Consider the following 25,802-nt stretch of genomic DNA (forward strand, 5'->3'; position numbering starts at 1 on the left):
TACAATTCCCCACCCGGCTGCTCCTTCTGGTGTGAATTGTAGGCCCGGGAGCCAGGTTGACCATTCTTGACCCTCCTTCTTGACTGCAGTGCCAGACCCTTGGATCTTGTCCTTTTAATGATGATTCTTATCGGAATATCACAAACACATTTCCTGAAGCCATCCTGCTGGAGGGTCAGTGCTCAGCACCTTTCAATCTCTTTAGTCTATTACATACCCTGGTCCAGACAGTCCTTCAACGCTGATGCTATTTTCATCACTGAAAACAATGGGCTCCATTAAATTGAAGAATCTCTGTCTCCAAAGCTGATATTCAGGTAAAGCTTTCTCCCCACCCTCCTCAACGCCCAGCAAGGCACTTACAAAATTTTGACCATCACAGTTTATCTCCTCATCGCCCGAGTTTGGTTCCAGCAGTGTTAACCCTCTCCGATGGGGTTAAATTCTGATCATCACAGTTTGTCTCCTCATTGTCGAGTATGGTTCCGGCAGTGTTAACTCTCTCCGATGGAGTTAAATTCTGATCATCACAGTTTGTCTCCTCATCGCCCATGTGTGTTTCCAGCAGTGTTAACTCTCTCCGCTGGAGTTAAATTCTGATCATCACAGTTTGTCTCCTCATTGTCGAGTGTGGTACCAGCAGAGTTAACTCTCTCCGATGGGGTTAAATTCTGATCATCACAGTTTGTCTCCTCATCGCCCATGTGTGGTTCCAGCAGTGTTAACTCTCTCCGCTGGAGTTAAATTCTGATCATCACAGTTTGTCTCCTCATTGTCGAGTATGGTTCCGGCAGTGTTAACTCTCTCCGATGGAGTTAAATTCTGATCATCACAGTTTGTCTCCTCATCGCCCATGTGTGGTTCCAGCAGTGTTAACTCTCTCCGCTGGAGTTAAATTCTGATCATCACAGTTTGTCTCCTCATTGTCGAGTGTGGTACCAGCAGTGTTAACTCTCTCCGATGGGGTTAAATTCTGATCATCACAGTTTATCTCCTCATTGTCGAGTGTGGTTCCAGCAGTGTTAACTCTCTCCGCTGGAGTTAAATTCTGATCATCACAGTTTGTCTCCTCATCGCCCATGTGTGGTTCCGGCAGTGTTAACTCTCTCCGATGGGGTTAAATTCTGATCATCACAGTTTGTCTCCTCATCGCCCATGTGTGGTTCCGGCGGTGTTAACTCTCTCCGATGGAGTTTCCGGTACATCAGGAGCTAGAGGCCTCTGATTGGCCGGCAGTTCTCTGAGTCGGGACTGTCTCAGAGGGGTGAGAATCCCGGGTGGAATTCTCCAGCCATTCATACCGGCTAGATCTTCCAGTCCCGTCAAAGTCGACCCCGCCCCGGGTTCCACGACGACGGCACAGGCGAGGAATGGAAATGACCGTCAACTTGGGCAGCAGCAGAAAATGCCGCTGGTGGCCGATGGCCAGGAACCTCCGCCAGGGGCAGACCCGCCGTGGGTGGGCTGGAGAATTCCACCCCCATCTCCAGCCTCCGAAAGGCCAATTAGCCATTGAATGTCTGCGAGGCAGCCGTTTGTCCCCTCGGAGTGTCCCCATTGATTTCTTAGCTGGGGTGGGGGGGAGGTGTGGACTAGGGACCCGCATAAAACCCAACCCATGGGGTTTAAACTGAATTGAAAAAGCAGCAGTTAGTGATGTTGGAATCAGGTTTAAACTGGTTTCACAGACTCATTAAGGAGACTAATTAACTTCCTGCCGCTAGTCCGGTGCATTGACCCCTTCCCGACTCTGACTTGATCTGCCTTGACAGACTGAGCCGTGTCCTCTCGTGTGATTCCCTGTGTCCGGACACCATGCTCGCTGCTGTGACAGACTGGAGTAAATTCCACCCCGTGTGACAGTGAGTTCCACATTCTCATCACTCTCTCGGCAAAGAAGTTTCTCCTGAACTCCCGATTGGATTTATTTGTAACTATATTATGTTTATAGCCCTATTTCTGGATTCTCGACAGTGTAAACATCTTCACTGAATCTATCAAACCCGACCCCTTCCATCATTTGAAAGATCTCTATCAGGTCTTCTCTTGTCTACAGTAAAGTTGATCAATCTTTGCTGTTAGTTGAAGCCTCTCAGTTGCTGTCAATCTTTTTGATACTTTCTCCTGTGCTTCAATATCCTTTGTGTAACATCCTCTTTCTATTCCATGTCTGCAGCAATGGGAATTGACAATTCTCAGCAGCTTGTAACAATGTGAGGGTCATTTCTGCTTTCTGGATATAGACAGTCCGTCTCCGTCAACTCAGATTTGTGTTTTGTTTATTTCAGGAGGAAGCATCTCGGAAGAGGAGGTAGGACATGAACTTTACTGAAACTCAGGGCAAGTTGGTAAAATTACTCAGCAAAGTGTTTGTGGTCAATTTATAATCAACTCTTTAATATTTACAGGATTAGCGATGAGGGTGAAAAGCTGTCAGGAGCAGATGGTGTCCTGTCCATCGGAAAATTCAACAGCCCTTTCCCGTTCCCAGTGTGGAGAGAAATGCTGGATGTCATTAACCCTGGTAAAACTCAGATAAGTTCCTCTGTCCTGATTTATGTCTTATATTTCAATCATTATCCATATAAATATCAAAGACACCGGGCGGGATTCTCCAGTCCACCTGCCTCCTTTTCCTGGGCAGCGGCCTTCACCGGCAGTGGGATTCTCTGTTGCTGATGCCGAAATCACGAAATGCAATTTGGTGGGGAATAGGTTCCGACACCAAAATCGATGCGGGCGCTGATTTGACGTCAAATCGCAATGCATGGGACTTCCGTTGGCGACCATGGAATGAGTGGTTGCACATTTGGTGGCTCCCGCTCGTGGCGTTTTTTTTTAGACCTTTTCCCCGGTTAACAGGTGGATGTGAGGCAGAATAAAGGTGCAGGAGTGTGAGGGGAAAGGATTGACCCTCCGGTGTATGGAGCAGAGGGCCAGAAGCGGTCGAAAAAAAGGGAATCAGTTGGTTGGAGCTGGTGCAGCGCCTGCGACGCACGTGGAGATGGCGAAGGGGCAGGGAGCGGCCCTGCCAGATCAATGGTCGACAGATCAGCTGGTGTGCTTCTTGAACGAGAAGTTCACCCAGCAACGGAAGGAGAGCCTGCAGGACCTGGCCCAGGCGGTGGATTCGATCAGAGCGGTGGTCGACCGCATGGAAATGAAGCTGGCGGCCCAGGGTCAGGCAATCCAGAAGATGGAGGAGGTGGCGGGGGAACATGAGGAGCAGTTTGCCTCGATGGCAGCGGAGATGGGGCTGATGCGCGATCAGCAGATGCGTCTTCAGGAGAAGGTTGAAGACCTAGAGAACAGGTCACGCAGGCAGAATATAAGGATATTGGGCCTGCCGGAGGGGAGTGAAGGAGCCGATGCTGGCGTGTTCATGGGGAGGATGCTGGAGAAGCTGCTTGGAGAGGGGGCGTTTGCATGGCCGTTGGAGGTGGATTGAGCGCACAGGGCGCTAATGAGGAAGCCCCAGGGGATCGAGCCGCCGAGGGCGATGGTGTTGCGGTTGCACTGGTTCCTTGGCAAGGAGCGAATTGTGAGGTGGGCCAGGCAGACAAGGTGCTGCACCTGGGAGGGCAGTGAAATCCGAGTGTACCAGGACCTGGGTGCAGAGTGTTGCTCTTTTTAGCCTTAGTTTATTAGCTCTGATTATGTCACCTTTGCTCACGAGTCGCCAGGTATCTTTCTGATACCGCCACGTGGTTCAAGCTCGAGTTATGATTAATAAGTCAGCACACCGCTTAGTAAGATTGAAATCAATGGTCATTTAGTATATACAACAATTAATGCTTACACAATAATCCTACTACCTATATCGAAACCTACCACTACTGGCCAATACTTAACTTTAGGAAGGGCCCACCAGGTTAGGGAAACAAATGGCTTATCGAATCGGATCTGGCCCGCGGGATTCAAAAGGCTGATACGGGTCGATGGCTGGGAGTCTTTATCGGGTAGCGATCGCTGGAGTCAAACTTACGGTTCTTTGCTGAAGGTTCTTGCAAAGGCTGCGAGCAGGTGAAGAAGGGAGAGAGAGAGAGAGATCTGAACTTGGCCCCTCACTTTATAGGGCCCAGGGGCTTCCCGCCTCTCGGGGCGGCCCTTGACCCTGAGTCCCAAGACTTGTTCCCAATCACTGGGTTCGATATGTCCAATAACGGGGCGATTCCTCGATCGGGGGGTGGTCGTTCACCTGTCTTTGTTTCGGCCACTGCAGGCGCCGACAGGTCTGGTCCGGCATTCAATTGCTAATATGTTGCAATTGTTCCCGGGGATAGCCGATTAAACTGCAGATGTCTGGGTTGATGTGCTGCTAATACTCTTGAGTATCGATCTGGGCCGACTTCCCCAGAGCCGAATACGCTATTCTGTCTGCAGCTTTCCGTTTGTGTCCTGTTGGCTGCTTTTCCCATCAGCCTTTTTGGTTAGCCATTTTAAATCGGGTTTTGGCCAAATTAATAGGGAATCAGCCATTTTAGGTGGCTACAGACCCTCCTTGTGATCCTAACGCGAAGCGTGAAGGATCACATAAATTTTGTCCTTTCCGTTCCCTGACCGGGGGGGGGGGGGGAACACCTCCTACATGGCCACTACTCTGACCCTAGCTATGCACAAAAAATTACCTAAACAATTCTTGAGGGCGCTATGTCAGGCAGGGGCATGTATCTACAAAATAAGAACTTGGAACCTCTAATTTTACCTAAATACACTCATCAAGCTTTGCATCATCCTATCCCTCTAAAACATACAACAACAATCATAACATTCCATATATTCTTTCCTGGCTTGGCAGTCAAGCTCAGGATCATACATTTTTTTTTCATGAAAGTTTTGTACATCTTTTTATTTACAGGAAAACGCAAGTGCTTGTTCTTTATTTTTGTATTATAGGTCGCGGGGGTCTGGGGTCTGGTCATACCCGAACATAGGGGAATGGATCCGATATACCGGGGTTCGAGCGCGGTACGCTCTCCTTCTCCACTTGCGGAGGCGCATAGTCTGCACTGCACAGCAGAGTATGGCCAACGCTAATAGTGCTTCAATAACGTACGACAGGGAGTACCAAGTTATGAACTTGGCACACCAGGATAATGCAGCGTGGCTGGTGACTGGGCCCTCGGTACTGCGGGGCAGTGAAACATTAACGGCAGGGGGGTTTGAAGTAATGGGGTCCGCGATCCCGCCCAACCAAATGTCCAGTATAAAAATCTTGATCACGATGAAAGAAGTCCTCATGGCGGTCCTCTTTCTTTTTCTTTCTTTGTGTTCTCTGTTTCCTCCGGTCCTGGAGCTTCTGGAGTTCTGTAAAACAAGCATAGTGTCTGTAACTACCTTGGTATAATATCCGGTATGTTAGTGTGTCTGTCCTGCGGGGCCAATTATTCCCTTATAATTGGTCACTATATGTGACTCCCTCATTTTTCTTTTTCAAAACAAATGTTAGGACACGGCACACTTCCCAATGGTGGACCAGTGCTAAGTTTAGCATCCAAATGTTCTAGGATGTAAATAGCATGTGGCAGCAACCCAAAGGTTGCCTAAATAAATAAAACTGTTTTTGAAAGGAAAAGGAAAAGGAGGTGGAGGGAGCCTATCGAGTTATGGCACAAAGACCGAGGGCTGGAGAAATTCCCCGAGCCATAGTGGTGAGATTTCTCCGATATAAGGACAGAGAGATGATCCTCAGATGGGCAAAGAAAACTCGGAGCAGTAGGTGGGAGAACGCGGTGCTCCGCGTATATCAAGATTGGAGTGCGGAGGTGGCAAGAAGGAGGGCGAGCTTTAATCGGGCCGAGGCGGTGCTTCATAAAAGGAAGGTCAAATTTGGAATGCTGCAGCCGGCAAGACTGTGCGTCACACATCAAGGGAAACACCACTATTTTGAAACGGCAGATGAGGCATGGACATTTATTGTCGAAGAGAAATTGGAATAAGTGGGTTATAAAAAAGAACGTTTGAGACAAAGTGGTGGGGCGACTATGGGGGGGCGAAAAGGGGGGAGAGATGATTTTTAAGTTGTTAATCCTGCGACCCTGTAATTTTTCTCTCTTCCCCATGTTATGGGGGAGGGAGGGAGGTGGAGGAGCTGGGGGCATCGGCCATTGGGGGCGGGGCCAAAAGGGAAGCGCGGGCTTTGTTCCCGCGCTATGATAGTTATGGCGGGAACAGGGAAGCAGGAGGGAGGGGGCGTCGCACAGTGCGAGCCGAGGTCACGGGGGGAAGCCGAGGTCGGCCAGAGTTTGCTGACTTCTGGGAGCAACATGGGGGGTGCAATTACGCTAGGGAGGGATCTAGCGGGGGGGTGGGGGGGGGTTAACTGAGTTGCTGCTGCTGGGGAGAAGGGGGAGCTGGTATGGGGTGTGGTGGGCGGGGCGGGGGGGCGCCGCCTGGGGGGGACACAGCTACGTGGGGACCGGGTGAGGAGCTGGATTAAAAAAAGGGGATGACTAGTCGACAAGGGGGGGGGGGTAAAGAGCCCCCCAACCCGGCTGATCACGTGGAATGTGAGAGGGCTGAACGGGCCGATAAAGAGGGCACGGGTACTCGCACACCTAAAGAAACTTAAGGCAGATGTGGTTATGCTGCAGGAGACGCATTTGAAACTGATAGACCAGGTCAGACTACGCAGGTGTTTCATTCGGGGCTAGATGCAAAAAACAGGGGAGTGGCCATGCTAGTGGGGAAGCGGGTAATGTTTGAGACAAAGACCATAGTGGCGGATAGTGGGGGCAGATACGTGATGGTGAGTGGCAAATTACAAGGGGAGGCGGTGGTCTTAGTGAACGTATATGCCCCGAACTGGGATGATGCCAACTTTATGAGGCGCATGCTAGGACGTATCCTGGACCTAGAGGCGGGGAAGCTGGTAATGGGTGGAGATTTTAACACGGTGCTGGAACCAGGGCTGGACAGATCGAGGTCCAGCACCGGAAGGAGGCCGGCAGCAGCTAGGGTGCTTAAGGACTTTATGGAGCAGATGGGAGGAGTAGACCCCTGGAGATTTAGTAGACCTAGGAGCAAGGAGTTTTCGTTTTTCTCCTATGTCCACAAAGTTTATTCACGGATAGACTTTTTTGTTTTGGGAAGGGCGCTGATCCCGAAGGTGACGGGGACAGAATATACGGCTATAGCTATTTCGGATCACGCTCCACATTGGGTGGACTTGGAGATAGGGGAGGAAAAAGAACAGCGTCCACTCTGGAGAATGGACATGGGACTATTGGCGGACGAGGGGGTGTGCTTAAGGGTGAGGGGGTGTATTGAAAGGTAGTTGGAACTCAATGATAATGGGGAGGTCCAGGTGGGAGTGGTCTGGGAGGCGCTGAAGGCAGTGGTTAGAGGGGAGCTGATATCAATAAGGTGGGTGAACCTAAGGCATGGATCGGTACTTGGGACTACGATGTGGTGGCCATCACGGAAACTTGGATAGAAGAGGGGCAGAAATGGTTGTTGGAGATCCCTGGTTATAGATGTTTCAATAAGATTAGGGAGGGTGGTAAAAGAGGTGGGGGGTGGCATTATTAATTAGAGATAGTATAACAGCTGCAGAAAGGCAGTTCGAGGAGTATCACCCTATTGAGGTAGTATGGGTTGAAGTCAGAAATAGGAAAGGAGCAGTCACCTTGTTAGGAGTTTTCTATAGGCCCCCCAATAGTAACAGAGATGTGGAGGAAAAGATTGGGAAACAGATTTTGGAAAGGTGCAGAAGTCATAGGGTAGTAGTCATGGGCGACTTTAACTTCCCAAATATTGAGTGGAAACTCTTTAGATCAAATAGTTTGGATGGGGTGGTGTTTGTGCAGTGTGTCTAGGAAGCTTTTCTAACACAGTATGTAGATTGTCCGACCAGAGGAGGGGCAATATTGGATTTAGTACTGGGTAATGAACCAGGGCAAGTGATAGATTTGTTAGTGGGGGAGCATTTTGGAGATAGTGACCACAATTCTGTGACTTTCACTTTAGTAATGGAGAGGGATAGGTACGTGCAACAGGGCAAGGTTTACAATTGGGGGAAGGGTAAATACGATGTTGTCAGACAAGAATTGAAGTGCATAAGTTGGGAACATAGGCTGGCAGGGAAGGACACTAGTGAAATGTGGAACTTGTTCAAGGAACAGGTGCTACGTGTCCTTGATATGTATGTCCCTGTCAGGCAGGGAAGAGATGGTCGAGTGAGGGAACCATGGTTGACAAGAGAGGTTGAATGTCTTGTTAAGAGGAAAAAGGTGACTTATGTAAGGCTGAGGAAACAAGGTTCAGACAGGGCATTGGAGGGATACAAGATAGCCAGGAGGGAACTGAAGAAAGGGATTAGGAGAGCTAAGAGAGGGCATGAACAATCTTTGGCGGGTAGGATCAAGGAAAACCCCAAGGCCTTTTACACATATGTGAGAAATATGAGAATGACTAGAGCGAGGGTAGGTCCGATCAAGGACAGTAGCGGGAGATTGTGTATTGAGTCTGAAGAGATAGGAGAGGTCTTGAATGAGTATTTTTCTTCTGTATTTACAAATGAGAGGGGCGATATTGTTGGAGAGGACAGTGTGAAACAGATTGGTAAGCTCGAGGAAATACTTGTCAGGAAGGAAGATGTGTTGGGCATTTTGAAAAACTTGAGGATAGACAAGTCCCCCGGGCCTGACGGGATATATCCAAGGATTCTATGGGAAGCAAGAGATGAAATTGCAGAGCCGTTGGCAATGATCTTTTCGTCCTCACTGTCAACAGGGGTGGTACCAGGGGATTGGAGAGTGGCGAATGTCGTGCCCCTGTTCAAAAAAGGAACTAGGGATAACCCTGGGAATTACAGGCCAGTTAGTCTTACTTCGGTGGTAGGCAAAGTAATGGAAAGGGTACTGAAGGATAGGATTTCTGAGCATCTGGAAAGACACTGCTTGATTAGGGATAGTCAGCACGGATTTGTGAGGGGTAGGTCTTGCCTTACAAATCTTATTGAATTCTTTGAGGAGGTGACCAAGCATGTGGATGAAGGTAAAGCAGTGGATGTAGTGTACATGGATTTTAGTAAGGCATTTGATAAAGTTCCCCATGGTAGGCTTATGCAGAAAGTAAGGAGGCATGGGATAGTGGGAAATTTGGCCAGTTGGATAACGAACTGGCTAACCGATAGAAGTCAGAGAGTGGTGGTGGATGGCAAATATTCAGCCTGGATCCCAGTTACCAGTGGCGTACCGCAGGGATCAGTTCTGGGTCCTCTGCTGTTTGTGATTTTCATTAATGACTTGGATGAGGGAGTTGAAGGGTGGGTCAGTAAATTTGCAGACGATACGAAGATTGGTGGAGTTGTGGATAGTAAGGAGGGCTGTTGTCGGCTGCAAAGAGACATAGATAGGATGCAGAGCTGGGCTGAGAAGTGGCAGATGGAGTTTAACCCTGAAAAGTGTGAGGTTGTCCATTTTGGAAGGACAAATATGAATGCGGAATATAGGGTTAACGGTAGAGTTCTTGGCAATGTGGAGGAGCAGAGAGATCTTGGGGTCTATGTTCATACATCTTTGAAAGTTGCCACTCAAGTGGATAGAGCTGTGAAGAAGGCCTATGGTGTGCTCGCGTTCATTAACAGAGGGATTGAATTTAAGAGCCGTGAGGTGATGATGCAGCTGTACAAAACTTTGGTAAGGCCACATTTGGAGTACTGTGTACAGTTCTGGTCGCCTCATTTTAGGAAGGATGTGGAAGCTCTGGAAAAGGTGCAAAGAAGATTTACCAGGATGTTGCCTGGAATGGAGAGTAGGTCTTACGAGGAAAGGTTGAGGGTGCTAGGCCTTTTCTCATTAGAGCGGAGAAGGATGAGGGGCGACTTGATAGAGGTTTATAAAATGATCAGGGGAATAGATAGAGTAGACAGTCAGAGACTTTTTCCCCGGGTGGAACACACCATTACAAGGGGACATAAATTTAAGGTGAAAGGTGGAAGATATAGGAGGGATATCAGAGGTAGGTTCTTTACCCAGAGAGTAGTGGGGGCATGGAATGCACTGCCTGTGGAAGTAGTTGAGTCGGAAACATTAGGGACCTTCAAGCAGCTATTGGATAGGTACATGGATGACGGTAAAATGATATAGTGTAGATTTATTTGTTCTTAAGGGCAGCACGGTAGCATTGTGGATAGCGCAATTGCTTCACAGCTCCATGGTCCCAGGTTCGATTCCGGCTTGGATCATTGTCTGTGCGGAGTCTGCACGTCCTCCCCGTGTCTGCGTGGGTTTCCTCCGGGTGCTCCGGTTTCCTCCCACAGTCCAAAGATGTGCGGGTTAGGTGAATTGGCCAATGATAAATTGCCCTTAATGTCCAAATTGCCCTTGGTGTTGGGTGGAGGTGTTGAGTTTGGGTATGGTGCTCTTTCCAAGAGCCGGTGCAGACTCAAAGGGCCGAATGGCCTCCTTCTGCACTGTAAATTCAATGATAATCTATGATTAATCTAGGACAAAGGTTCGGCACGACATCGTGGGCCGAAGGGCCTGTTCTGTGCTGTATTTTCTATGTTCTATGTTCTATGTTCAATCAGGGCACATAAAGGAAAGCAGGAGGGTAGGGAACGGGAGCGGTTGCTGAAAGAACTTCTGAGGGTGGACAGGCAATATGCGGAGGCACCGGAGGAGGGACTGTCCAGGGAAAGGCAAAGGCTACATGTAGAATTTGATTTGCTGACTACAGGTAATGCGGAGGCACAGTGGAGGAAGGCACAGGGTGTACAGTACGAATATGGGGAGAAGGCGAGCAGGTTGCTGGCCCACCAACTGAGGAAAAGGGGAGCAGCGAGGGAGATAGGTGGAGTGAGAGATGAGGAGGGAGAGATGGAGCGGGGAGCGGAGAGGGTGAATGGAGTGTTCAAGGCATTCTATGAAAGATTATATGAAGCTCAGCCCCCGGATGGGAAGGAGAGAATGATATGTTTTCTGGACCAGCTGGAATTTCCTAAGGTGGAGGAGCAGGAGAGGGTGGGACTGGGAGCACAGATTGAAACGGAGGAAGTAGTGAAAGGAATTCGGAGCATGCAGGCGGGGAAGGCCCCGGGACCAGACGGATTCCCAGTTGAATTTTATCGGAAATATGTGGACTTGCTGGCCCCGCTACTGATGAGAACCTTTAATGAGGCGAGGGAAAGGGGGCAGCAGCCCCCGACTATGTCAGAGGCAACGATATCGCTCCTCCTAAAGAAGGAAAAAGACCCGCTGCAATGCGGGTCCTATAGGCCTATTTCCCTCCTGAACATGGACGCTAAGATTCTGGCCAAAGTAATGGCAATGAGGATAGAGGATTGTTTCCCGGGGGTGGTCCATGAGGACCAAACTGGGTTTGTGAAGGGGAGACAGCTGAATACGAATATACGGAGGCTGCTAGGGGTAATGATGATGCCCCCACCAGAGGGGGAAGCGGAGATACAAAGATAGTGGTGGCGATGGATGCCGAGAAAGCATTTGATAGAGTGGAGTGGGATTATTTGTGGGAGGTGCTGAGGAGATTTGGCTTTGGAGATGGGTATATAAGATGGGTACAGCTGCTGTATAGGGCCCCGATGGCGAGCGTGGTCACGAATGGACGGGGGTCTGAATATTTTCGGCTCCATAGAGGGACGAGGCAGGGATGTCCTCTGTCCCCATTATTGTTTGCACTGGCGATTGAGCCCCTGGCAATAGCATTGAGGGGTTCCAGGAAGTGGAGGGGAGTACTCAGGGGAGGAGAAGAACACCGGGTATCTCTGTATGCGGATGATTTGTTGTTATGTGTGGCGGACCCGGTGGAGGGGATGCCAGAGATAATGCGGATACTTGGGGAGTTTGGAGATTTCTCAGGGTATAAATTGAACATGGGGAAAAGTGAGTTGTTTGTGGTGCATCCAGGGGAGCAGAGCAGAGAAATAGAGGACTTACCGTTGAGGAAGGTAACAAGGGACTTTCGGTACTTGGGGATCCAGATAGCCAAGAATTGGGGTACATTGCATAGGCTAAATTTAACGCGGTTGGTGGAACAGATGGAGGAGGACTTTAAGAGATGGGACATGGTGTCCCTATCACTGGCAGGGAGGGTGCAGGCGGTTAAAATGGTGGTCCTCCCGAGATTCCTTTTTGTGTTTCAGTGCCTCCCGGTGGTGGTCACGAAGGCTTTTTTCAAAAGAATTGAGAAGAGTATTATGAGTTTTGTGTGGGCCGGGAAGACCCCGAGAATGAGGAGGGGATTTTTGCAGCGTAGTAGGGACAGGGGGGGGCTGGCACTACCGAGCCTAAGTGAGTACTACTGGGCCGCCAATATCTCAATTGTGTGTAAGTGGATGGGAGAAGAGGAGGGAGCGGCGTGGAAGAGATTGGAGAGGGCGTCCTGCAGGGAGACTAGCCTACAAGCTATGGTGATGGCGCCGTTGCCGTTCTCACCGAAGAAATACACCACAAGCCCGGTGGTGGTGGCTACACTGAAAATCTGGGGGCAGTGGAGACGGCACAGGGGAAAGACGGGAGCCTCGGTGCGGTCCCCGATAAGAAATAACCATAGGTTTGTTCCGGGGAGAATGGATGGGGGATTTGGAGCATGGCAAAGAGCAGGGGTAACACAATTGAGAGATCTGTTCATAGATGGGACGTTTGCGAGTCTGGGAGCGCTGACGGAAAAATATGGGTTGCCCCAAGGGAATGCATTTCGGTATATGCAACTGAGGGCTTTTGCGAGGCAACAGGTGAGGGAATTCCCGCAGCTCCCGACGCAGGAGGTGCAGGACAGAGTGATCTCAGAGACATGGGTGGGGGATGGTAAGGTGTCAGACATATATAGGGAAATGAGGGACGAGGGGGAGATCATGGTAGATGAGCTGAAAGGGAAATGGGAAGAAGAGCTAGGGGAGGAGATTGAGGAGGGGCTGTGGGCTGATGCCCTAAGTAGGGTAAACTCATCGTCCTCGTGTGCCAGGCTAAGCCTGATACAATTTAAGGTGTTACACAGGGCGCATATGACTGGAGCACGGCTCAGTAAATTTTTTGGAGTAGAGGATAGGTGTACGAGATGCTCGAGAAGCCCAGCGAATCATACCCACATGTTCTGGTCATGCCCGGCACTACAGGGGTTTTGGGTGGGGGTGGCAAAGGTGCTTTCGAAGGTGGTGGGGGTCCAGGTCGAACCAAGCTGGGGGTTGGCTATATTCGGGGTTGCAGAAGAGCCGGGAGTGCAGGAGGCGAGAGAGGCTGATGTTTTGGCCTTTGCGTCCCTAGTAGCCCGGCGCAGGATATTGTTAATGTGGAAGGAAGCCAAGCCCCCGGGTGTGGAGACCTGGATAAATGACATGGCAGGGTTTATAAAGTTGGAACGGATTAAGTTCGTTCTAAGGGGGTCGGCTCAAGGGTTCACCAGGCGGTGGCAACCGTTCGTCGAATACCTCACAAAAAGATAGAGGGAATGGAAAAGAAGAAGACGGCAGCAGCAACCCGGGGGGGGGGGGGGGGGCGGGGGGGGGGGGGGCGGAGGAATCAGAAGGACTCTCAGGGATGTTATTGTATATGTATAGGTATTTGGTATATGTAATTGTATATTGGATTGTTGGATTGTATTTTTGGAGAGTATTTATCTTGGATAAGGCAGTTGCCATTTAGTTTTATTTTTGATTTTGTTCATATATTATTTATTTACTTGTTTAAAACTGGCCATTGTTATTTATATTGTTTTATTGCTGTGTAAAGGAAACGCTATGTGCTGTTATGTTTGGCCAAAATATCTTGAATAAAATATATTTTAAAAAAAAGAAAGTGAAGGCAAATTTGTACTGGCACGCCTTTGCCAATGGAATGGACCAGAACCCATTACTGACGTCCAAAACCGTGAAATATCGGGCATGGAGTCCCTGTTTGAGCATGGTCTCGGGACTTGTTGCTACGGTGGGGGCTGCTACGGGGGTGACTTTATTGAGTTCCCGATATTCAATGGTCAAACGCCATGATCCGTCGGGCTTCCTTACTGGCCAAATCGGGGCATTATGAGTTGAGGCTACCGCTCTTAGGACGCCCTGCTCTAATAAACTTTCTATAACCTTGAGGATTTCTCCCTCTGCTTCTAGGGGAAATCCGTACTGTTTTTGGGGTCTTTGGTCCGGTCCTGTTATTTGTATGGAGCCAGTCATCCGTCCACAGTCGTGTTTCTGGGTTGTGAATGCTGCCCTGTTCTTTTGCAGGACTGCCCTAACCCGTCGGTCCGTGCTGAGTGTGGTGGGGTTGAACCAAAACTCGCCTACTGCGCTAATTTTGTTCATATAATTCCCTATATTGAGCGTTGCGGGGGCTCTAGCGGATTTCGCCATCTTCCAGACACACTGGTTGACTGGATCGAAAGCGAGGTGGTGAGAATTCATGAAGTCTATCCCCAAAATGTGCTCTGCTGTTGGGGGCAGGTCGACTAACACTACGGGGTGTTTTGTATGAATGGTTCCGATCTGGATGGGTACAGGGGTTGTGATATGTCCCTGTTGTGAGTGGCCTTTGAAGCCGCTGAGGGTGATAGTGGCTGTGGTGGGCCACGTGTCCTTACCAAGGGTGGAGGAATTTAAGGTTGTGCGGGACCCTCCTGTGTCCCAGAGAAGCTCGATCGGCTGTCCCCTAACCTTTGCTGCGAATACGGGTCGTCCTGACCTATCCCACAGGGTATCGCAGACCCAGCTGGGGGAGCCTGTACACCGTCAGTCCGTTCCGGTCAAGTCTGTCTGATCGGACTGGGCGCTAACGCTATGTATGGGCTCTGCCTTTTTCTTATTGATAGTGCCTGTCTGTTGGGCTCTCTGTGGTTTTTTAGGGGCCTTGCATTCTTTGGCAAAATGTCCCAACTGTCCGCAATTGTAGCATTCTTGCGGTTTTGCTGGGGGGCTGCTCTTTCCCTCGTTTACCCAGGCGGGGTTGTGAAGAGTGGTTCTTACTGCCTGCACGTCTGCGGCGGCTTGGTTTTCCTCAGGGGTTCTAGCTGCGGGTTTACCGTGAGCCGCTTGTTCCCAAACGCGGGACAATCTTTTGACCACCCACTTCTCATTGTGAGCCTCCTCCGAGGGGTCATAATTACTACAGGCATTCTGTCCTGCTTCCGTGGCAGGGGAGATAAGGGTGCGGGTCCATTTGGCCATATTGTCTGCGGACAAATGGGCACGTTCTACGTTTCCGAAAACGGCTTCAAAGTGAATCCACAAGCGTCCTGCGAATGCTGTGGGGTGTTCAGACTTTTTCTGTCTGCACTTATTTAGGCCATCTACGGGGTCGCCCCGGTTATACCCGATCGCATCCAGGATCGCGGTATGCATTTCTGCAAGGGTGCCTCCTCCTACATTCTGTGGGTCGGGAAAGGCTGCTGCGACCGATGGGTCTAAGCTGAGGACCGTGAGCTTTACCTGCACTTTCTCATCCAGGCCGTACATGGTCGCCTGGTGTTTGACGGTGGCAAAGAAATGGTGTGGGTCTGAAGCGGGGAGGAATGGTGTGATTTTAGCACACGCGTCCCGTAATTGGGTCACTGTGAGGGGGGTGGAATATAAGACTTCCGCCTCGTCTGCTGTGGCGGTGCGGTGGGTTGTTACAGGGTTCATGGGAGCCTGTATTACCTGCTGTGTGGGGGGGTGGGGGTGCTTTCCTCCTTTGGGGCTTTCCCTGCGCACATGTTCCCTGAACATATCTCTGCGCTGGCTCTTGCAGTTCTTCCCAATCAGGGCCGTCTTCCTGTTCTAAACTTTCCCCAAAGGTGTCTTGGAATCCCTTTTGGACAGAAAGCATTGATTGCAGGTCTGCAATTTGCTTTCGGCACTTTGCATGGTCTAAGGTACTCTGCCTTTGTTCCGTGGTTGCAGCGTGGAGCGCTCTCAAGGCTGCCTTGAGATCACTGCATTGCTTCTGTAGCGTCTCCACCTGCTTCTCTATCTCTTTCTTAACGAGGACGGCACGCTGCGTGTCCTGATAAGCCTTCTCATACTGGGATTGAAAACTGCTTAAATGCGCCAGACAAGACTGGTGACCCCATTTGGCGTCAGCCACCTCTTCATCCTTGGCTTCTAACTGCCTTTTCAATTCCAGGTTCTCTTTTTCCATCTCGCATACATCGATTTTACCCATACGATGTATGCCTCCTATTTCTTTTCGGAGCGTCCTGATGTCCTCCTCTGTGCCTCGCAATTGTGCCATGCAGGACACGATTGCCATCGGCTTGCGCGCTTTTGCTAAGCTTTTCTTATGAATTTCACTCATGTTCTCCCACCAAGTATGCCCTATACTTCCGGGACCTGAGTTGTCATTATTACAGAAACCGCTCCACATGGGCCATCCTTTGCCCTGTAGAAATTTGCGAATTTCCACTTCCCAAATAGGACACTGTCCCACTTTAATGCTGCTGATCGGTGCGACCGCAAATTCTTCGGGGTTCATGAGGCGTTGCATTGCCTGCATGGCCATCTCTCTTATCTGCTCACTACGTTCAAATTTGGAACAGGGGGCTAAGGTGGTGTCGTAGATGTGGGTACAGCTTGCGCCAATTTCCGAAAATACAGACTTCCAACAGTTTTGACGCAATAAAAATCTATCAGTTTTACCTTATAACCTTGTTAGTTACGCATGCATACACACACTTCCAAATTGTGAATTATTAACCAGAACCGCTTGAACACTTGTGGGTTTTTTTCCACGTGGTTCAAGCTCAAGTTATGATTAATAAGTCAGCACACCGCTTAGTAAGATTGAAATCAACGGTCATTTATTATATACAACAATTAATGCTTACACAATAATCCTACTATCTATATCGAAACCTACCACTACTGGCCAATACTTAACTTTAGGAAGGGCCCACCAGGTCAGGGAAACAAATGGCTTATCGAATTGGATCTGGCCTGCGGGATTCAAAAGGCTGATACGGGTCGATGGCTAGGAGTCTTTATCGGGTAGCGATCGCTGGAGTCAAACTTACGGTTCTTTGCTGAAGGTTCTTGCGAAGGCTGCGAGCAGGTGAAGAAGGGAGATAGAGAGAGATCTGAACTTGGCCCCTCACTTTATAGGGTCCCGGGGCATCCCGCCTCTCGGGGCGGCCCTTGGCCCTGAGTCTCAAGTGATTGGACTTGTTCCCAATCACTGGGTTCGATATGTCCAATAACGGGACGATTCCTCGATCGGGGGGTGGTCGTTCACCTGTCTTTGTTTCGGCCACTGCAGGCACCGACAGGTCTGGCCCGGCATTCAATTGCTAATATGTTGCAATTGTCCCCGGGGATAGCCGATTAAACTGCAGATGTCTGGGTTGATGTGCTGCTAATAGTCTTGAGTAAGACAATGAACTGGCAGGAGAAGATGGACTTTGGTGGAGATGCTGTGATGATGCTGCTGTTAACTTTTGTTCTGGACCATTTCTTTCTTTTTCGGCTTCAGGTTTGTTTTTTGTTCTTTGTTAGGGGACGGGGAGTTGGTCTCTCTTTGTCTGGGTTTGGGGAGGTGTTGTATTTGGTTTGTTCGTGTGGTAATCACCACTGTTGTATATATTAGGAGATGTGTGGTAAGGTACGAGTGTAGATCCCTGCCTGCTGGCTCCGCCCAGTAGGCGGAGTATAAATATGTGTGCTCACTATACAGCAGCCATTTCCCCAGCTGCTGTAAGAGGCCACACATCTTAGAGTAATAAAGCCTCCATTGTATTCAACTCGCGTCTCTGATCGTGCATCAATTTATTTCTCTAAGATTTTCAGACGATGGACCTCCGCATCAAGCCGGATCGCCTGCAGCAATCAAAGCGACGCCAAAAAGGACTTTCAACACTGGCTAGCTTGTTTCGAAGCTTACATCAGGTCTGCACCGACCCAATCCCGGAAGCTCAGAAGATCCAGATACTCTACTCGCGGCTGAGCTCCAATGTCTTTCCTCTTCTCCAGGACGCATCGAACGAACTACTCCGAAGCCATGGCGCTACTGAAAGAGAATTACGCCCAGCAGACAAACATGCTCTTCGCCAGACACGTACTCTCTACTCACAGTCAACTCCCTGGTGAGTCCGTAGAAGATTTCTGGCGTGCTTTAATTTCTCTGGTCAGAGACTGACTGTCAGGCCGTCACGGCCACGGAACATTCGAACCTCCTCATGCGGGACACCTTCGTTATGGGGATAGGGTCAGACCTCATACGCCAGTGACTTTTAGAGGGGGCCACGCTCGACCTGGCAGCAACAAAAAAACTGGCTTTATCGATGACGGTCGCCTCACGCAATATTCAGGCCTACACCCCCAGCCGTGTGGCCGACCCCTCCTACACATCGTGGACTCCGCAGACGGCCGCCCCACCGGGGGCCTCACCCAGTCAATATGCCTGTGCCACGCGCCAACCAGCCAACCCCGGGGGTCCCCGATGTTACTTCTGCGGGCAACAAAAACACCCCCACCAATGCTGCCCGGCCTGCACTGCCTTTTGCAAGGCCTGCGGAAAGAAGGGGCACTTCGCTGTGGTGTGCCAGGCCCGCTCAGTCGCCGCTATTGTCCCGACCCCCCTCGCGTACGGTCAATGGGCGCCGCCATCTTCACTTCCCCGGACCACGCGCGGCCAGTAGGCGCCGCCATCTTCTCCCCCTCAGACCACGCGCGGCCAGTGGGCTCTACCATCTTCTCCCCCTCAGACCACGCGCGGCCAGTGGGCGCCGCCATCTTCCCCTTCTCGGACCACGTGCGGCCCATGGGCGCCTCCATCTTTTTCAACCCTCGCCACGTGCGGCCCGTGGGCGCCGCCATCTTGTCCACCCCAAGATCATCAGGCGCCGCCATCTTGTCTTCCCCACGGCCAATGGGCACCACCATTGTTCCAGGACCCGTGCCCCCCGGGCACCCCATCGTTCGACACCAGCGACGACCAGTCACGACTCGCCTCGGTCACGATCGACCAGTCTCGCCCGCAGAATCTAGCCACCGCCTCGACAAGCATGAAGATCGATGGGCACGAGACCTCTTGCCTGCTGGACTCCGGGAGCACAGAAAGCTTCATCCATCCAGATACGGTGAGGTGCAGCTCCCTTGCTGTACACCCCGCCAATCAAAGAATCTCCCTGGCCTCCGGATCCCACTCCATGGCAATCCAGGGGTACTGTATAGTCACACTCATGGTCCAGGGCGTAGAATTCAGCGGCTTCCGCCTCTACGTCCTCCCCAACTGCTGCGCTGCCCTGCCACTCGGCCTGGACTTCCTGTGTAACCTCCAAAGCCTAACCTTGAAATTCGGCGGGCCCCTACCACCCCTTACTGTGTGCGGCCTTGCGACCCTAAAGATCGACCCATCTTCTCTATTCGCAAACCTTACCCCAGATTGCAAACCCGTCGCCACCAGGAGCAGACAGTACAGCACCCAGGACAGGACCTTCATCAGGTCCGAGGTCCAGCGGCTGCTTCGGGAAGGCATCAACGAGGCCAGCAACAGCCCCTCGAGAGCCCAAGTGGTAGTGGTGAAAACTGGGGAGAAACACAGAATGGTCGTGGACTACAGCCAGCTCCCCAACCGTAAGGCGGACCGCCCATACACTGCCTTCGAGGCAGGTGGCCACCTCTAGCATTTTCTCAGGGTTCCCTTCGGCGTCACCAATGGTATCTCGGTCATCCAAAGGGAGATGGACCGAATGGTCGACCGGTACGGGTTGTGGGCCACCTTCCCATACCTAGACAATGTCACCATCTGCGGCCACGATCAGCAGGACCACGATGCCAACCTTGCCAAATTTCTCCACACCGCCACTCTCCTAAATCTCACCTATAACAAGGAGAAGTGCGTGTTTAGCACGACTCGTTTAGCCATCCTCGTCTATGTGGTCCAGAACGGAGTTCTGGGGCCCGATCCCAACCGCATGCACCTCCTCATGGAGCTCCCCCTTCCCCACTCCCCCAAGGCCCTCAAACGCTGCCTAGGGTTCTTTTCATACTACGCCCAGTGGGTCCCAAACTACGCGGACAGTAGTTTGGGACCCACTGGGTCCACCCTTTTCCCTCTGACGGCCGCGGCTCAACATGCCTTCAACCGTATTAGAGCCGATATCGCCAGGGCTGTGATGCACGCAGTAGACGAGACGCTATCCTTTCAAGTGGAGAGCGACGCATCAGACGTCGCCCTAGCTGCCACGCTCAATCAGGCAGACAGGACCGTGGCATTCTTTTCCCGCACCCTTCATGCCTCCGACATTCGGCACTCATCCGTCAAAAAAGAGGCCCAAGCCATCGTTGAAGCTGTGCGGCATTGGAGGCATTACCTGGCCGGCAGGAGATTCACTCTCCTCACTGACCAACGGTCGGTAGCCTTCATGTTCAATAACACACAGCGGGGTAAGATCAAAAATGATAAAACCTTGAGGTGGAGGATGGACCACTCCACCTGCAACTACGAGATTTTGTATCACCCCAGCAAGCTCAACGAGCCCCTAGATGCCCTATCCCGAGGTACATGTGCCAGCGCATAGGTGGCCCGACTCCGGACCCTGCACGATAACCTTTGTCACCCGGTTGTACCATTTCATAAAGGCCCTCAATCTTCCCTACTCCGTCGAGGAAGTCAGGGCAATCACCAGGGACTGCCAGGTCTGTGCGGAGTGCAAACTGCACTTCTACCAGCCGGACCGCGCCCGCCAGGTGAAGGCCTCCCGCCCCTTTGAACACCTCAGTGTGGATTTCAAAGGGCCCCTCCACCGACCATAACACGTATTTCCTCAGTGTGATCAATACTCCAGATTCCCCTTCGCCATCCCATGCCCCGATATGATGTCTGATACTGTCATCAAAGCCCTCAACACAATCTTCGCTCTGTTCGGCTTCCCCGCCTACATCCACAGTGACAGGGGATCCTCATTCATGAGTGATGAGCTGCGCCAGTTCCTGCTCAGCAGGGGTATCGCCTCCAGCAGGACGACCATCTATAACCCCCGGGGAAACGGGCAGGTGGAGAGGGAGAACGGGACGGTCTGGAGGGCCGTCCAACTTGCCCTACGGTCCAGAAATGTCCCGGCCTCCCGCTGGCAGGAGGTCCTCCCCGATGCACTGCACTCCATTCGGTCGCTACTATGCACCGCCACTAACGACATGCCCCATGAATGTCTCTTTGCCTTCCCCAGGAACTCCACATCCAGGGTGTCGCTCCCGACTTGGCTCGCAGCTCCAGGACCTGTACTCCTCCGTAGGCACGTCCGACTCCACAAGGCGGACCCGTTAGTTGAAAGGGTGCAGTTACTCCACGCTAACCCCAGTATGCCTACGTAGCATACCCCAACGGCTGCCAGGGACCTGGCACCAGCAGGTTCCACACACACACACCCTCCGACCCGGCTCCACCCCCCCCCTTCCCCTGGCGCACCCAGCAGCAACCCCCCCCAGGACCATCCGTCCTCCCCCTGCCCACGCCCGAGGATGAAGAGGATTTTGGCACACTCCCGGATTCACCGAGGACCAGACCAACACCGGAATCGCCGCCACCACTGCTTCGCTCCCAACGCCACATCAAGGCCCCGGACCGGCTAAATCTATAATTGGTTCGGGACTATCAAAGCACCTTGTACTGAACTTCAGAAAAAAATTTTTTTTTCGCTTCTGTATATTAAACTTGCTCTGTATATAGTTCACCACCACCCCCGCCGGACTCAATTTTAACAGGGGGTGAATGTGGTAATCACCACTGTTGTGGAGAGATGTGTGGTAAGGCCCTGTACTACAGGTACGGGGGTATTTCCCTGCCTGCTGGCTCCACCCAGTAGGCGGAGTATAAATATGTGTGCTCCCTATACAGCAGCCATTTTGCCAGCTGCTGTAGGAGGCCACACATCTTAAGAGTAATAAAGCCTCAGTTGTATTCAACTCTCGTCTCTGTGCAATTGATCGTGCATCAGTTTGCACAAATGTTTGAGCAGGGGGGACGATAATCCTCCAGGGGTAGGATGCTAGGTGCCATGGGCGGGGGCTGCCAGGCTAGCTGGGCGGGCTAGTGCATGGAAGCGCAATGGGGGGGTGAGTGGAAGGTCAGTGGGGGGATGGGGGCAGGGGTTGTTGCTGGGGGATTTGGGAGGTGAAGTACTGCTGACAGGGGAAGTGTATTTAAAGTGGAGGATCGATGATGGTGAAATTAATGAGGCGGGTGCTGGGGAAGATTCCGGACCTGGACTCTCATTGGTTGATCATGAGTGGGGTTGGGGGGGGTACTTTAATGCGGTCCTGGATCTGAGACTGGACCGGTCGAGCTCGAGGTCGGGGAGGATGTCGGCTACAGCTAAGGATCTTTGGGGGTTCATGGAGCACATGGGGGGGCTGGATCTGTGGACATTTGGGAGGCCGAGGGCGAAAGAAATTATGTTTTATTCCCATGTGCACAAGGTGTGCTCCCGAATAGATTTTTTTGTGGTGGATAAGACGTTGTTGGCAGGGGTGGTAGATGTTGAGTATTTGGCAATAGTGGTGTTGGATCATGCCCCGCACTGGATGGATTTACGAGTTAGTAAGGAAGGGGGGCAATGCCCCAATGGAGGCTGGATGTGGGACTGTTAGTCGGAGGAAGAGGTGTGTGAGCGGGTGAGGAAGGCCCTCCGGGGGTATGTTGAGATTAATGGCACAGGGGAGGTTTTGGCAGGTACGGTCTGGGAGGTACTGAAAACAGTGGTTAGAGGGGAGTTTCTCCTGCAGGTGGACAGGAGATATGCAGAGACCCAGGAGGAAGGGCTGTTAAAGGAATGCCAGAGGCTGCAAATGGAATTTGGGCTGTTATCCACGGGTAAGGCGGTAGGGCAGCTGCGAAGGGTGAGAGGAGCGGTGTATGAGTATGGGGAGAAAGCGAGCAGGATGTTAGCGCACCAGTTGAGGAAGCAAGAGACGGCGAGAGTGATTGGGCAAGTGAAGGATAAAGGTGCGAACACGGTCTTGGACCCGGCGGGGGTGAATAGGGTGTTTAGGGAGTAGGGGATGAGGTGGTTTCTGGGAGGGTTGGAGTTCCCAAAGGTTGATGAGGAGCTGGTGGAGGGCCTGGGGGTCCCAATTGGGCTTGTAGAAATAGTGGAGGGGTTGGAGGCGATGCAATCGGGTAAGGCCCTGGCATCGGACAGGTACCCGGTAGAATTTTATAAGACGCTCTCGGTGGTGTTGGGACCGCTGTTGGTAAGGGCGTTCAATGAAGCAAAGGAGTTGGGAGTGCCCCCCCAACACTGTCACAGGCCTCGATCTCCCTCATTTTAAAATGGGATAAGGATCCGGAAAATTGTGGGTCGTCTCGACCAATCTCCCTGTTAAATGTGGATGCCAAACAAGGATCAAAGACTGCACCCCAGGGGTAATAGGGGAGGACCAGACGAGAGTCATTAAGGGGCTGCATTTGCCGACCAACATTAGGAGGTTGCTCAATGTAATTATGATGCCTCCAGATGGGCGCGAGGTTGAGGTGGTGGTGGCCATGGACGCAGAGAAGGCCTTTGATCGGGTGGAGTGGAAATACTTATGGGAAGTCCTGGGGCGGTTTGGGTTTGGGCAGGGATTTGTGGATTGGGTCCAGTTGCTATACCAGACACCGGTGGTGAGTGTGCGGACGAATTGGGTGAGATCAGATTACTTCAGGTTACACCGGGGGACGAGACAGGGATGTCCACTTTCCCCACTGTTGTTTGTCTTGGCTATAGAGTCATTGGCATTGAGAGCGTCGAGGGTGTGGCAAGGGATAGTACGGGGGGGGGGGGAATAGAAGGTCTCGCTCTATGCGGATGAGCTGCTTCTATACATATGGGACCCACTGGGGGGAATTGGAGGGATTATGGGGACATTAGAGGAATTTAGCCGGTTTTCGGGATACAAATTGAACATGGGTAAGAGCGAGGTCTTTGCAATCCAGGCCAGTGGGCAGGAGAAGAGATTGGGTGAGATGCTGTTTAAGGTGGTGGGAGGGAGCTTTCGATATTTGGGTATCCAGGTGACGCGGGAGTGGGAGCAGCTGCATAAACTGCATTTGGGTCGGTTGGTAGAACAGATGAGGGGGATTTTCGGAGGTGGGGCGCACTCCAGTTGTCATGGGGGGGCCGGTACAGACAGTTAAAATGACAGTCCTCCCGAGGTTTTTGTTTGATTTCCAGAGCCTCCCAATTTTTATCTCCAAGGCGTTCTACAAAAGGTGAATGCAGAGATCTCGGGAGTTGTTTGGGCGGGTAAAGCCCGCGGGTGAAAAAGGTGCTGCTGGAGCGGGGGTGGGGGATGCTGGCCCTCCCGAATTTTATTAACTACTACTGGGCGGCGAATATTGCGATGGTCAGGAAGTGGGTAGTGGGGGAGGGTTCGGTTTGGGAGCGGATGGAGGTGGCCTCATTTGGGGCACGAGTTTAGGGGCACTGCTAACGGCACCTCTGCCATTCTCACCGGCTCCGTACTCCACAAGCCCAGTAGTAGTGGCAGCCCTGAGGGTGCGAGGACAGTGTAGGCAGCATATTGGGTTAGAGGGGTGGTCGGTGTGGGCACCGATATGTGATAACCACCGGTTCGCTCCAGGCAGGCTGGACGGCGGGTTTCAGAGGCGGCAGCGGGCAGAGATCGAGAGATTTGGGGATCTCTTTATTGATGAGGGTTTCCCGAGCCTGGAGGAGTTGGAGGAGGAGTTTGAGTTGCCGGGGGGAATGGGTTCCGGTATCTGCAGGTGAGGATTTTGTGCAGAGGCAGGTTCCAACCTTCCTGCATCTCCCGTCCCAGGGGCTACAGGATAAGGTGATGTTGAGAACAGGGGTAGGAGAGGGGAAGGACTCAGAGATCTATAAGGGACTGATGGAGTGGGAGGGAGCCCCAATAGGGGAGGTGAACAGTTTAAGGTGGTCCACAGGGCTCACATGACTGTGGCCCGGATGAGCAGGTTCTTTGAGGAGGTGGAGGTAGGTACGGGCGCTGTGCGGGGGGTGTCCTGTGAACCATGTTTATATGTTTTGGGCGTGTCCAAGGCTGAGGGGTTTCTGGTTTGCTGATGTCATGTCAGAGGTCTTAAAAATGAGGGTGGTCCCGAGGTGCCGATCTTCGGTGTATCGGAAGACCCGGGAGCCCAGGGGGTGAGAGAGGCCGACGTCCTGCCTTTTGTATCCTTGGTGGTCAGCAGGTGGGGAGGGGGCGGGGGGGAGAAGCATGGGAGGGACGAGTGAGGCAGGAGAACCAATGAAGGGGTGGTGGGGAAGGTGGCATTGTTTGTGTAAGCCATGTTGGCTGGGGTTTGTGCTCAGGGTGTTTGTTGGTTATATTGTTATGTTTTTGTTGAAATTTGATGTTCAAAATTGTTAAATTTATAAATGACTCGATAAAATATTTTCTAAAAAAAAAATCACAATTCTCCATCACCTCGACAGTGGCATCAATGCGTACTGGAAGTCACGTTCAGTAAACACCGTTGGAACATCATTAGTGTGCCTGATCCGGTATTCTCCAGGGCCTCTGCGATTCTCCGCCTCTGATAGGCCGAGTTCCCGATGGCGCGGCCTCTGATAGGCCGAGTTCCTGATAGCGCGGCCTCTGATAGGCCGAGTTCCCGATGGCGCGGCCTCTGATAGGCTGAGTTCCCGATGGCGCAACCTCTGATAGGCCGAGTTCCTGATGGCGCGGCCTCTGATAGGCCGAGTTCCCGATGGCGCGGCCTCTGATAGGCCGAGTTCCTGATGGCGCGGCCTCTGATAGGCCGAGTTCCCGATGGCGCGGCCTCTGATAGGCCGAGTTCCCGATGGCGCAACCTCTGATAGGCCGAGTTCCCGATGGCACGGTTCAACTTTCTTTTAAAAATCGTGAAACCGGCGTTGTGGCTGATGAGGGAGAGGAGGTAGGACACAGAGAGGCG

At 51.8% G+C, this 25,802-nt stretch overlaps 1 protein-coding gene across 1 annotated transcript in view; it reads left to right on the forward strand.

Annotated features, from left to right (window-relative positions):
• The window catches only part of LOC140389178 (uncharacterized), a 137,298-nt gene that overhangs the window by 103,981 nt on the left and 7,515 nt on the right, over positions 1-25,802 (forward strand). Inside the window, exons 12-13 of the mRNA XM_072473339.1 lie at positions 2,289-2,311; positions 2,409-2,524. Coding sequence (XP_072329440.1) covers positions 2,289-2,311; positions 2,409-2,524 — 139 coding nt within the window. The remainder of the gene's footprint in view (positions 1-2,288; positions 2,312-2,408; positions 2,525-25,802) is intronic.

Source organism: Scyliorhinus torazame, chromosome 14, assembly GCF_047496885.1.
Source record: "Scyliorhinus torazame isolate Kashiwa2021f chromosome 14, sScyTor2.1, whole genome shotgun sequence".
Lineage (NCBI taxonomy): Eukaryota > Metazoa > Chordata > Chondrichthyes > Carcharhiniformes > Scyliorhinidae > Scyliorhinus > Scyliorhinus torazame.